The sequence below is a fragment of the Gorilla gorilla genome, chromosome 15 (genome assembly GCF_029281585.2).
Source record: "Gorilla gorilla gorilla isolate KB3781 chromosome 15, NHGRI_mGorGor1-v2.1_pri, whole genome shotgun sequence".
Classification (NCBI taxonomy): domain Eukaryota; kingdom Metazoa; phylum Chordata; class Mammalia; order Primates; family Hominidae; genus Gorilla; species Gorilla gorilla.
Window position 1 is genome coordinate 23,957,603 of NC_073239.2, and position 12,730 is coordinate 23,970,332.

Here is a 12,730-nt window from a genome sequence, read left to right on the forward strand (position 1 = left end):
TCATGTCATTCTCCTGCCTCAGCCTCCCGAGTAGCTGGGAGTACAGGTGCCCACCACCATGCCTGGCTAATTTTTTGTATGTTTAGTAGAGATGGGGTTTCACCGTGTTGGCCAGGACGGTCTCGATCTCCTGACCTCCTGATCCGCCCGCCTCGGCCTCCCAGAGTGCTGGGATTACAGGCATGTAATCCCACCGCACCCGGCCAGACCTCTTCTAATGGCTAAAATCTATGCATCCTTTAAGACAGCTCAGATGTTCCCTCCTCCGCTAAGCCTTCTTGACCCCTTTCAGCTAGGCTGGATTAGGTAGCCCTTCTCAGTACTCCCATAACACTCTATATCTTAAATTTTCCCCTTTCTTAATTAAGTAATTTATTTTTTGAGACATGGTTTCACTCTGTCTCCCAGGTTGGAGTGCAGTGGCATTATCAAAGCTCACTGCAGCCTCAACCTCCTGGGCTCAAGCAATCCTCCTGCCTCAACCTCCTAGGTAGCTGGGACCATAGGTGCAAACCACCATGCCCAGCTACTTAAAAAATTTTTTGGTAGGTTTGGTGGGGGGGTTCTTACTATGTTACCAAGGCTGGTCTTGAACTCCTGGGCTCAAATGATCCTCTTGCTTTGGCCTCCCAAAGTGCTGGGATTACAGATGTGAGCCACTGTGCCCAGCCCTGCCCATTGTTTTATAAGGATGTATCTAAATGTCTCTCTCTCTCACTACACTGAATACCATGGAGATTAAGTCTTATGTATCTTTTTCATTGCTAGCATCTCATACTACTGTCTGCAACACAGTAGTTGGAAAATAAATATTTCATTAATGATTTTTCATATTATTTATTGCACTCTAGGTATTTTAGATGTTTTCCTATTATTGCATTTCCTTTCTCAAAAAAAAAAACATGAAGTACACTAGGATGATGATTCTCATTTTATAGACTGAGATTTCATATCTTGGTGAGGTTAAATGTCCCAATCAAGGTTCCATAGCTAAAAAGTAGCAGAGAGCTAACTTGAATTCTATTCTTAATTTTTAATCTAGTTTCTCTCTCTCCTCTTAGGAAATTAGAATACAGTGAATGCATGACTTACCCCTAAAAATAAACATTATTTGTGTAGTTGGAAGCAATCTGAGCAGACTCAATGCAATCTTATATCTAGGATCAGGAGCTTTTTACCTACAGCTTTAAGAGAGAAAATAATAGTCAACTGTACTCCTCAATTCTGTCAATCAAGATACTACCTGGAATTCTCAATGGTGTAGTCTTTATTTTGTAATTCTTGCATATTACAGCAGGAAAAACTCTAACTGAAATGAAAATGTTCTGCTTACCTATAGTTTTAAAATAAGCATTCCTTAAAGACAATGTTATGTTCACCTGGCAGGGAGGGCATAGTTTACCACAAGGTAAATTCTTGGCTCTCTCAGCCTCTGCTACCCCATAGTTACCACACTGTCCTTAATGTTGGCTGAGGAAGCCAAAACATTTCTGAGCTCCATTTCTGCTTCCTGGGTTTTTCTACCTGGATGCTTCAGAGACCATGGAAAGAACTATGTCTCAAATACTCTGCTTTTCCTCCCTGTTATTCTTCCTCTGCATTCCCCTCCTCAGTGAATGCCACATCTGTCTCCTAGAGTGCACAAGTCTGAAATACGGAGGTCCATTCTCAAATAGCCCCTCCCTCAACAACCCCATCTACCCAGTAACCAAGGTTTGTCAATGCAGCTTCCTTCTTTCAGTTTCTATTGCTGTTGTCTTAGCTCAGGGACTATTTCTTATTTGAATGACTGGAAGAGCCTCTTATCTGAGCACTGTCTAGCCTAGGCCTAACCAATCTGTTCTCCACACAGTTAGCAGATAATTGTTGCAAACTACCAATCTAGTCATGCTGGGCATCCCTTAGTGATTCTGGCTGTTTGCACACACTGCCTCCTCTGTGAGAAACACCCTTGTTGTCATTTCTGACCCTGGGCCATCCTCCATGACCCTTCTCCTGGAAGGTTTTCCTGATTTCCATATACCTATCGCCTTTAGTGTCCCACTGCCTCTATGTCCCCAGTGCCTAACACAGCCTGCACTTCATAGGTGCTAAATAAATATTACATGTTGGATGACACCAAAGTCATTTGAATCCAAGTATTCCCGTTTCCCTTCTCTTTGAGCCAATAACTGGGGCATCAGAATGGTTCCTTCTCCCTCACTCTCTTCATCCCGTGGACCACTGAAGTTTACTGATACTTTCTGGCTTCAGTCTCCATCTAGTCTCCACATGCTCCATTAACTGTCAACCTAAAAGTCTTTAATGCCCAAAGCGGTGCTTCTCAAACTTCAGCATTAGATTCACCTGGGAGGGGCTGGGTGCGGTGGCTCACTCCTGTAATCTCAGCACTTTGGAGAGCTGAGGTGGGCGAATCACTTGAGGTTAGGAGTTCGAGACTAACCTGGGCAACATGACGAAACCCCGTCTCTACTAAAAATACAAAAATTAGCCGGGCATGGTGGTGTGCACCTGTAATCCCAGATACTTGAGAGACTGAGGGACAAGAATCGCTTGAACCCAAGAGGCGGAGGTTGCGGTGAGCCAAGATCACGCCACTGCACTCCAGCCTGGGCGACAGAGCAAGACTTTGTCTCAAAAACAAAAAAAAAAAAAAAGGAAGAAAAAAGAAAAAAAAAAGAATCACCTGGGATGCTTGTTAAACAAAGATTGCTGGTCTCCACCCCTAGACATTCTAGTTCAATAGGTCTGAAGTGGGACCTAGAAATGACATTTCTAACAAATTCCTAGGAGACACTGCTGCTGGTGGTCCAGAGACCATACTTTGAAAACCACTGAAGCAATGGTTCTCAACTGGTGGTGAGCATTAGAACCTAATCACTATCATCTTCTTCTGCCTACTGAATCAAAATTTTCAGTAGGGTCGGGCAGGCTGGCTTTTTTTCTGCTTAAAAGCTCCACAGGTCATCCTGATGCACTATCTCGGTTAAGAACCATGAATTCAATGATTAAGTTCTGGCTCTGGACTTCACCTTCTTCCAAAGCCTTAGTTTTCACACTTCCTCTAACTTCAATCCTCCTCTTCAGTCCTATGAAACAGCAAGCAGTCTGATGATTCCAGACCTTTCCTCCCTTTTAGCCCCAGATCAGTTTTATTTATTCATTCGTGCATCCATTCATTCACTGGGTACCTAGCACTTGCCAGGCACTGCGCCAGATGCTGGAGAGAGTGCAGTGAACATGAAAGATGCAGCCCTGCCTGCGAGAGCTCATCCTGTTTGCTCTAAGCTCCCTAGCATTCTCTATTTCCCCTTCTCTCTCACTGCACAGATCAGTATCGGCTTCATGCCACACTCTCTTGCTAGACTGTAAATTCAATGAAGGCAGAGACTGTGGTGTGTCTTTGTAGGTGCTCAATATGTGTTTTTCAGGTTAAATTGAAAAGCACTTCTGCCGACCTAGCCCTCTTTCAAAAACCATCTCCAGAGCCCTCTCTCTCTGCTGTCTTTCCTGACCTGCTCTAATTCTACTTGACACAGTCAGAATTGAGCTCTGCCTTCAATGAGCCCTCCCCTCTTCCCTACACATATTTCTAACTTGACACTTAAAATCCTTTATTCCATGCTGTTTACAGAGATCTGGTTCCTCCTACCAAACTGTGAGCTTCTGAAATGTAGGAACCATTTCATTTCCACCATTTTAATCTCTGCACTTCATAGAGCCTGACATATAGAAGGTACTTTAAAATGTTTGTCAAATTCAGCCTGGGCAACATGGTGAAACCTTGTCTCCACTAAAAGTACAAAAAATTAGCTGGGCATGGTGCCCCACCCCAGTAGTCCCAGTGACTCAGGAGGCTGAGGTGGGAGAATCACCTGAGCCAAGAAGTTGTGGCTGCAGTGAGCCAAGATCATGCCACTGCACTCCAGTCTGGGCAATGGGAATGAGACCCTATCTCAAAAAAAAAAAAATTTGTCAAATTAATGAATGAGTTAATTTTGTTTTGATTTAAACCTGCTCTGCAATGTTTTGCCCAAACTTCCATGTGGTTTTAATGAACTCTACTTAAGACTTCCATTTCTCCATAGTAGGAAGATATCTTAGTTCAAATTTCATACGGTATGGAATATGCACAACACCAGATTTGGGGGAAAAGCTTATTAAGAGTCCAGATAAATCCTTACAGAGAGGGCAAAGAGTGACTTTATAGATTACCTTCTGCATTCTTGACCCAGAGTGCTGAGTCGAGGTCTTAGCTCCACTTTAAACTTTCTATCTTTGCCTCTCAGTTCTCTCCTTTACATAGACTGAAGAAAAGACATGGTTTTTAATCTACACTCAGTTCTGACATCAAGAATGATACTACTTAGCAAATTAAACTGAATCTTTGAAATTCATTAGAAAAATAAAGTCAGATAATCTCTCAATAGGAAAAGGTATCTGAAAAAGAGATGGTTATACTTTACAAAATATACAGAAAGTAAGTGTTCTTGATAAACTATGCTCAGAGCATCATGCCATGCACATAGTAGGCCCTCAATGAATATTTATTGGATGAAAAAAAGGCAACTGATAAGTGCTTTCACCTAAATTGAAAAGCACTGACTTTTGCTACTGTTGATAATCACCGGAGACTCACACATTGCAGGTCCCTCCAGGAGCTATGGTTCCACTTTGGGATGCTGGAGCCAGTGCCAACTGTTCCCCACAGGTGAACAAACTCTGTTACTAGAACTCATACAGCCTCACATACGTTCAGGGAAATCTTCCTACCACATATATTCATAACTGCTAACCACACAATTCACAGTTGTATACTATATAAGCTGTGATATATCACCTTGATACATACCTTTTTGTCAGGATAAAGAGGTTATATATTCATTTCTAAAAGTTATTTTGGTTACATAAAATTCTCAGAAACTTAAGATCACCATTCAGTGTAGCAGCTCAGTCTTCCCTGGAGTAGTCTTATTCATTTTTCAACTACATTAGTACATATAATCTTTTTAGCATGCTTGTAGGCATGAGAAGGAAATAAAATGATACGAATTGTATCACCAACTTAATTTTCTCTTTAGTGTATTGGATATATGCATGTGGAATGAAGATCCTTGAAAGCCCACACCATTCCCACAATTACTTATTGGAAACAATGTTCATTCTATGTAACAAAAAGAATGATTAATGAAGTTTATGTATCATTGGAGCAGATAATTTTACAAAGCTACTTTCTTAAGGCTTTAGAATTAAGGATTTGACTGTGGGAACAGACAGTTTTAAGGGCAGGACACCCCAGATAACCTCACCCACATGCATTTCTCAAACAATGCTTTTCTGTATGTAAACAGAAAATAGAAAGGAGTATATGGTTTTTGTCCTTAGTATTAAATAGCTGGCTTTCTTTCAGTGCACTCTTAAATTTCTGGACAATGCACAGCCTTCAGCACCCCAAGGAGCATAAACAAAGGATATCAGGCAAGTTCACCTACTCCCACTTCACAGAACAATGCTTGTTGTTAACTAAGCAATTCCCAGGGCAGATTTATGATTTGTGGAGCCCAGAGTGAGTGCTCAGGTTGGGTCCCTGGAATCTGGGGTCAGAAGCACGTGGTATTGCTCAAACCCCAGGGCTTTTACAAAACATGAAAATGTGACCTAAAGTTTGTGCTTGCATGTACACCAGAGGCTATTTAGGCATTTAGAGAAATTAAAGCACATTAAGGCCTCAAAGCAGTTTATTGTTCATGCTTCAAGATTTAATCTTTTCTTTCTTATTTGCTGCTATGTTTTTCCTCTGGTGAATAAATGACTACTGAATCAAGTAAGATGAATTGACTACATATATAATATGTCTCATGTATTAAAATATACTGACAGAGCAACAAGTTTTAGAAATAGGTAAATGTGAAAACTTGAAAACTCCCTTTTCATTTCCTAAACAGAATTATGACTCTCAATTATGACTCTGAATGACTAAGAATACAGGAGTTATTTACTATATTCTTAGACACTGGGTTTTTATAATAAGAAAGAATTTTTCATCAGTGTACTTAATTTATCCCAAAACTTTATATGAGGATTGTAGTTCCAGTCAGAACTATAAGCACTTTAAAAAAATAAATGCAAACAAGTGCATGAAAAGGCCTCTTTCCTCTTGTCACTTTAAGAAATATTTTGGCTAGAGTTACATCCCATAGGTTTATATAATGTTATTAACATGTAATGTAACTTTGGGGAATAGTTTCTCCTTTGTGTTGTCTGGTACAAGTCTAAAAGTAAAATAGATTACTGTTTCCATTTGTATGAGCATAACTATTATCAAATTATTAATACTCTGAAATAATTCAATTTCATCACTACCCTTTTAATCTCTAAAATCACCTATTAAATATTACAATTGGGCTGGAAAAAAGAAAAAATATATACACTTTTTAAAAATATACATATATACACATATATATTTGGCTCTGTAAAATTATCTGCTCCAATGATATAAATACACATATATTTAGACAACGTTCACATAATTTTAAAAGTCATTTGGAATTATCTAAATATGTGACTTGACTGTTAAATAGTATGAATAGTTAGTATAATATAAATACAGCTGTATGTCTCAGGCTGAATGAAATTGTTGATGGGTCACTGAAGGTGTTGGGTCCTTTCACATACCATAGATAATGCAAGAGCTAGTCTATTCCAATCGACTTCATGTGAAGCTAAGTGGCTAGCCCATGGTCTCTAAACAATTATTAAATTTCTACACTATTCAGGAAAATTATGTTCTTCTAAGTTTCCAACATGGTTCTGGTGTTTAAAAGTCCTTAAATAGGCTTTAAAATAAATTGTGAAACCTAAAAAAGAGCAAATACAAGGAAAAAATTTATAAAGAAGACAGATCAATACTAAAGGCACATCGTAGTCACAAAAACACTTATAAAATCACAACGCTGTATTTTAAAAATTAATAATGAGTCAGAAAGTTCTGGGTTAGATGGCAGAGGCTGATGAAATCCACAGTCTTCAATTCTGGCACAAATGGAAAAGAACATTAATGCCTAGTCTACTGAACTTCTCCTTGTCTGTTTGCTAAAGAGGAAATACCTTCCTAACACCTACCAGTGGAAAATCATTGAAAAAATAGATTAGTGAGAATAAAACAACAAAAAGAATAGTTCCCTACCCATTGCTTCCCACTGAATGAACTTTTGACATATCAGCAAACTCTTCCTTTCGCTTGCTGCTGCTGGTATACTGCTCGCTGTACAGCTTGAGGGACATCTGCTCAACAGCATCTCTTTGTGCTTCCAGGTAGCATAGTTGAACCTCAGCCTGGAAAGAGAAACAAAGAGAAATTGCTGTTTTAATCCAGAAGGAATGCATTTCAAGTGAGGTGTAACAACTCAAAGAATGGGAATTCTTCACATCATTATACTGCTCCTTGTCGAGTTGGATTTAATGGGATCAGTTGGGCATATTACAGAACGATATTTTAGATCTGAATCTTATAAGTTCCTCCTTAAAATATGACCTGAATAAATGAACCCTCAGAAGACTCTGTAAATATCACAAAATATCCCTGAGATCATAATACTGTATGATAAGACTTTACATAAAAATTCTGTGAAATTCCTTAATGATGTTCTTCCTTATGTTGTCACATATGTAGCACTTATTTTTCAAAAATCCCCCTCCAACCCACACATTTGCATGGACACATATTCTAAATACTTTTCTACTATTTTCCCTATGGAGAATAAAAAAGCCTAGTGTTAATTCCAATACCTCTTCAACAACCACAATAGACTTTACTACATTTTTTGGTTGTCTGTGTTACTGTCTTAATGACTTTAAAGTAATGCAAATAGTGATTTTATTTACATGCAGGTTTGAATTGTTACATCTTTCATACTTAGGGCTCACTGTAGTAAAGGAGAGGTAGTAAGTTCACCATGCTGTTTTCTATCAAACCAAGGCCAAAAGAATGCTGAATAATATTTGGCATGAAACTGTATTGAATAGATGCTTTATTTATTGCAGCTGTTGTGATTCCTGTGGCTTTCAGGTTCCCTAGAACACCAGATGAGACCGAGAATGATATCTTCTCAGGGACATGCTTGGCCATAGTAAAGGGAAAGGAGCAATGCTGAGTTCATGTACATCGTAGACCAAAGGACTCTTCTTTTGTGTGCTTCACTAAATCCAAGCATGTCCATTAACATTTCTGATAAACCTTGAAATCTCTACTTTACAATTTTATTATATATTCTAGGAAGAACATTTCTGGGTCAGCTGTTGAGTAGTCGTCAGAATTTCATAACATGTAAGAAGAAAAGTTGGGCCAGATGTGACCTTCTACTCTTAGTATCCACAGCTGACCAAGGCCTTTTGCCTGATCTCTAGTTTTATAGCCTCGACTATGGAGAAAAAGTGAATATTATAAAGTGGCAGCTGCTTAAATTCCAAATTAGGACTCTATAAAGGAAACGGGTAGCCTATGAAAAATGAGGTCTTGCAGGCCGGGTGCGGTGATGCACGCCTGCAATCCCAGCACTTTGGGAGGCTGAGGTGGGTGGATCACTTTAGGTCAGGAGTTTGAGACCAGCCTGGCCAACATGGCGAAACCCCGTCTCTACTAAAAATACAAAAATTACCCGGGCGCATGCCTGTAGTCCCAGCTACTTGGGAGGCTGAGGCAGGAGAATCACTTGTACCTGGGAGAAGGAAGTTGCAGTGAGCCAAGATTGCACGACTGCACTTCAGCCTGGGCAACAAAGTGAGACGCTTTCTCAATTTACAAAAAGAAAAGAAAAAAAGAAAAACGAGGTCTCAAACCATTCCAGAATTCCTATGTTGTTGCTTTTTATAAGTACTTAATTATGAATGCTCTGGTTTGCTGAGAAAGAACTTAAAGAAACACTGCTAAAATAACTATAGTCATATAATTGAAGTTTCAGAAATCAGATCAAAACTGCAATCTATTTGTTGGTTCATGTGAACTGTTCTTGCCCAAACTAATTGACTTGAATAAGAAGACACTCAATTGGATTAAGAACTATGTCAAACACTATAAACAAAGGATAATGTTATAGGGAGTACATTCAGCTGGGAGTAGGGGGTATGGCTGGTGGGAAGGCACAAAGAAAATGCTAGATCTAGTGATGTTAGTATCTTTACTGATGATGTGGAAGAGGAGGTATGCAGAATGTTAACAGCACATCTAGAAGACTGCCAACTAAGAGGTTTGCAAACATCATGGAACCTGAAAGAATAATAACTACTGATGTAATAATATTTTATTTTTAAAAGGATAAAACTAAATGTAAAGAGTCAACAATCAGAAACACAACAGAAAAAATCTTTTAAAATAACATACAAATTTTTATGAGAAAATTGAGATTACAGAGATATTGAGCAATAGTCAAAGAACTTAAGAACAATACTCCTCTCAAATGCCACCCCTTTACTTCCACTGCAAAGCCACAAAGTTTAACGAGTGTTATACCCACACTAAGTATTCCACTGACACAATTAGAATAATGCATTTGTGCCATTAGGTACCAAGGGACATGTTTGATATCTAAGGGTTCCTGTTAGTTTTTAGCCATCCTAAGTCACAAGCTGGACCATGATTCATTCTGGGTAATGACCTCACAAATGTGTGCCACTGGTCACAAAAACAATCCTAATGAGAGAAGTCAACTTCATCTAGACTCAACACCATTATAGAAAAATAATCTGCATTCATCTCTGTAATTCTCAGCCATTTCTGTGTACAAAGAGATATACTTCACATATGACAGGGATATGTGAAAAGAAATTCAGAGAACAAAGCTGAGAGTAACTCAAAAAATAGTCACCTTACAAAATGATTGAAATGTTATAATCTATGACTTTTACTGCATAATATCTCACAAGCATTTGTCAAAGGAAACTTCCCTGCACTAACAACGAGATGAATTAGATGGCCCAGGTCTTTCTTATCCATCTCTATTTCTGTTTTCAGTGATTCATTCCCAAATGAGATGATAAAAATAGAACCAAAGTAGTTCCTCCTACTAAGGTTGAATGGCTTTGCCAGTCTAAATCTCTCTGCAGACTATCTTAACTTTTTATCAGACTATATTTTAGTCCAAAGATAAATTTTTAAGAGAAAGAGTTGAAGAAAATTTAGTTCTTTAAAAACAGTAACAATCTCTGGTTAAAAAAAAATTATTAGCATCTATAACAATGGATACTTTAAAAAGTGACTATATTTTACACATGGAAACTTAGCATGATTAAATAATATTTAAGATGCACAATCAAAATACTTTGGCAACTTACTCATTAAATAGGGGGTTGGGGAAGAAGACTCGGTGATGGAATCCCCTCTTCCCTTCTAGGTCACTCAAAGACCCATGATGCCATCAATAGGAGTAGGAATATAGGAAGAGCAATTCAAGTGGATGGGAGAAATCAGCTGGATTTATATGAGTCTATTAATTTAAGGTACTGGTGGGATGCTCAGAATGAGATATTCAGCAAGCAAGTGGAAATATTAGTATTGAAATACAAACCTACAGGCAACAGTTGCCATTAGGAGATGAAGTGTGAATGCCATGGGAGAGAGCTGACAATGAGAAGAGAATAAAGATCAGTTTTCACTTAACGGTAGTCTAGGCCTTCATTACCACTGGCTCACCCAGTGTAATGGATTATCAGTCATTCTCCCTCCCAAAATTCATTTTATTTATTGTTCAATGATCTTTTTGAATGACAGTTGACATCACTGGTGTGTTGTTGTTTGTGGGCTCAATTCTGGGCCACTTTTCTCTATCTATACTCTCTTCCATGGCTTTAAATGCCAACTAAGTAGTAATGCCTTCCAATCCTCTCCTCTAAGCTGCATACTTATATATCCAACCAATCACCTGACATCGCTACTTGGGTTTCTTTAGACCTTACTATTTAAAACAGAACCCTTTATTCTCATCCTTACCACATCCCCCAAACCTTTCTGTACTTAGGCCTTTGAATAAAATAAAACCTTTCCTTTTAAATAAATGGTACTGCCTATTGCTCATGTCAGAAACCTGAGAGTCATCCTTGACTCTTCCTCTTCTTCATTTCCTTTAGCAGGTTATTCCCTAAGTTGTTGACTCCTCTTCTAAAATGTCTCTGCAGTCTCCTTCTCCAATCTGCACTGCTTCCAGCCTAGTCCAAGCTTTCACAATCTTTCACCTGCAGTACAGCAAATATCTTCTAACATGTATCTCCCTTCGCTCATTCTTAGACCTCTAATCTCTTCTCTTATAGTGGCCAAAGTAGTCTTTATAAAACATGAGCTGGTTTTAGACTGCATTCAGACCTAAAAAACAAAATTCTCCCCATGGCCTAGGATATTTGGTTCCTGCTGACCTTAGGCCACGTTTCCTACCAGTCTCCCTCTTGATCACCATGCCCCTATCATCCTTGCCTTATTTCAACACTTTAAACATTCTAGTTCTTTAAACAGCCCTTTCTTGCCTCAGGACCTTTGCACGTATTGTTCCCTTTCACTGGAACATTGTCTTGCTAATGTCTTCTCATCTTTCCAGCTCTCAGCTGACATGCTGCTTCTCAGAGAGGCCTTGCCTAACTTATCAAAAGTAGATCCACTCTATTTTTCCTCTATTTCATATCCAGATTAATTTCCTTCATAACACATATCAAAATTTAAAATTCTTGCATTTGCTGGTTTACATTTTTTTCTGTCTCTTTTTCTAGACCCCAAACTCCATACAGGATTGTTTCTGTCTCCTTTGCCATTTTGCATTCCCAGTACCCTGGCAATATCTGGAACATGACAGGGGCTCAGTAAATAATTGCTCAGTGGATGAGTTGTACATTCTTGCATTCGTCCATTTATTATTTTGAGATGGAGTCTCACTCTACTGCCCAGGCTGGAGTGCAGTGGCACAATCTTGGCTCACTGCAACCTCCACCTCCCAGGTTCAAGCGAATCTCCTACCTCAGCCTCCCAAGTGGCTGGGATTACAGGTGCCTGCTGCCACACCCAGCTAATTTTTGTATTTTTAGTAGAGATGGGGTTTCACCATGTTGGCCAGGCTGGTCTTGAACTCCTGGGCTCAGATGATCCACCTGCCTCAGCCTCCCAAAGTGCTGGGATTACAGGCATGAGCCACCACACCTAGCCGCATTCATCCATTTATTACTCATGTGTTTACTGAGACTTTCTCATATCTCAAGAACTGTACTAAGAACTGTGGGAACAAGGAAGAAGAAAACTTAGCTACTTCTCCTGAGGCACCGCAGTGTGGTAGAAGAGAGAGCCATGCTGACAGATAACTACAAGTGTTCAAGTGAAATTATTGTAGGGAAGGATGAGAAATAAAAATAATTTATTGTTTGAAGGTGGGGGTTGGGGGTAGGGAGCAAAGGCTTGACAGAAGTGGCATTGGAGCCAAAACTGAGATAATGGGTCTGACCTTGTCAGGTGAAGAAACAGATAGATATCTTCATAGACAGAGTAACTCATTTGTTCAGGGGCGCAGAGTTGTGAAAGGATGTGGCATGTTCAGAGAATGGTGGCTGGAGCTTTGGGGCATTTGGATATAGAGGCTAAAGTGGATAGACGATGGAGGATGCCAGGTTAGAAAATTTGTATGCTATCTTGGCCACAATGAAGTGCCAGTGGAAGCTATTGTCATTTCTGTGACGGCCTTAATCTTCCTCTATCTCTCTT

The 12,730-nt window shown here is 39.3% G+C and overlaps 1 protein-coding gene across 3 annotated transcripts in view; it reads right to left on the bottom strand.

The window, feature by feature from the left end:
• AKAP6 (A-kinase anchoring protein 6) overlaps positions 1-12,730 on the bottom strand; it is a 624,256-nt gene that overhangs the window by 148,260 nt on the left and 463,266 nt on the right. For all 3 annotated transcript variants that reach the window (XM_031001840.3, XM_031001839.3, XM_063697705.1), the window contains one exon: positions 7,187-7,335. In XM_031001840.3, the coding sequence (XP_030857700.3) occupies positions 7,187-7,335 (149 nt within the window). The remainder of the gene's footprint in view (positions 1-7,186; positions 7,336-12,730) is intronic.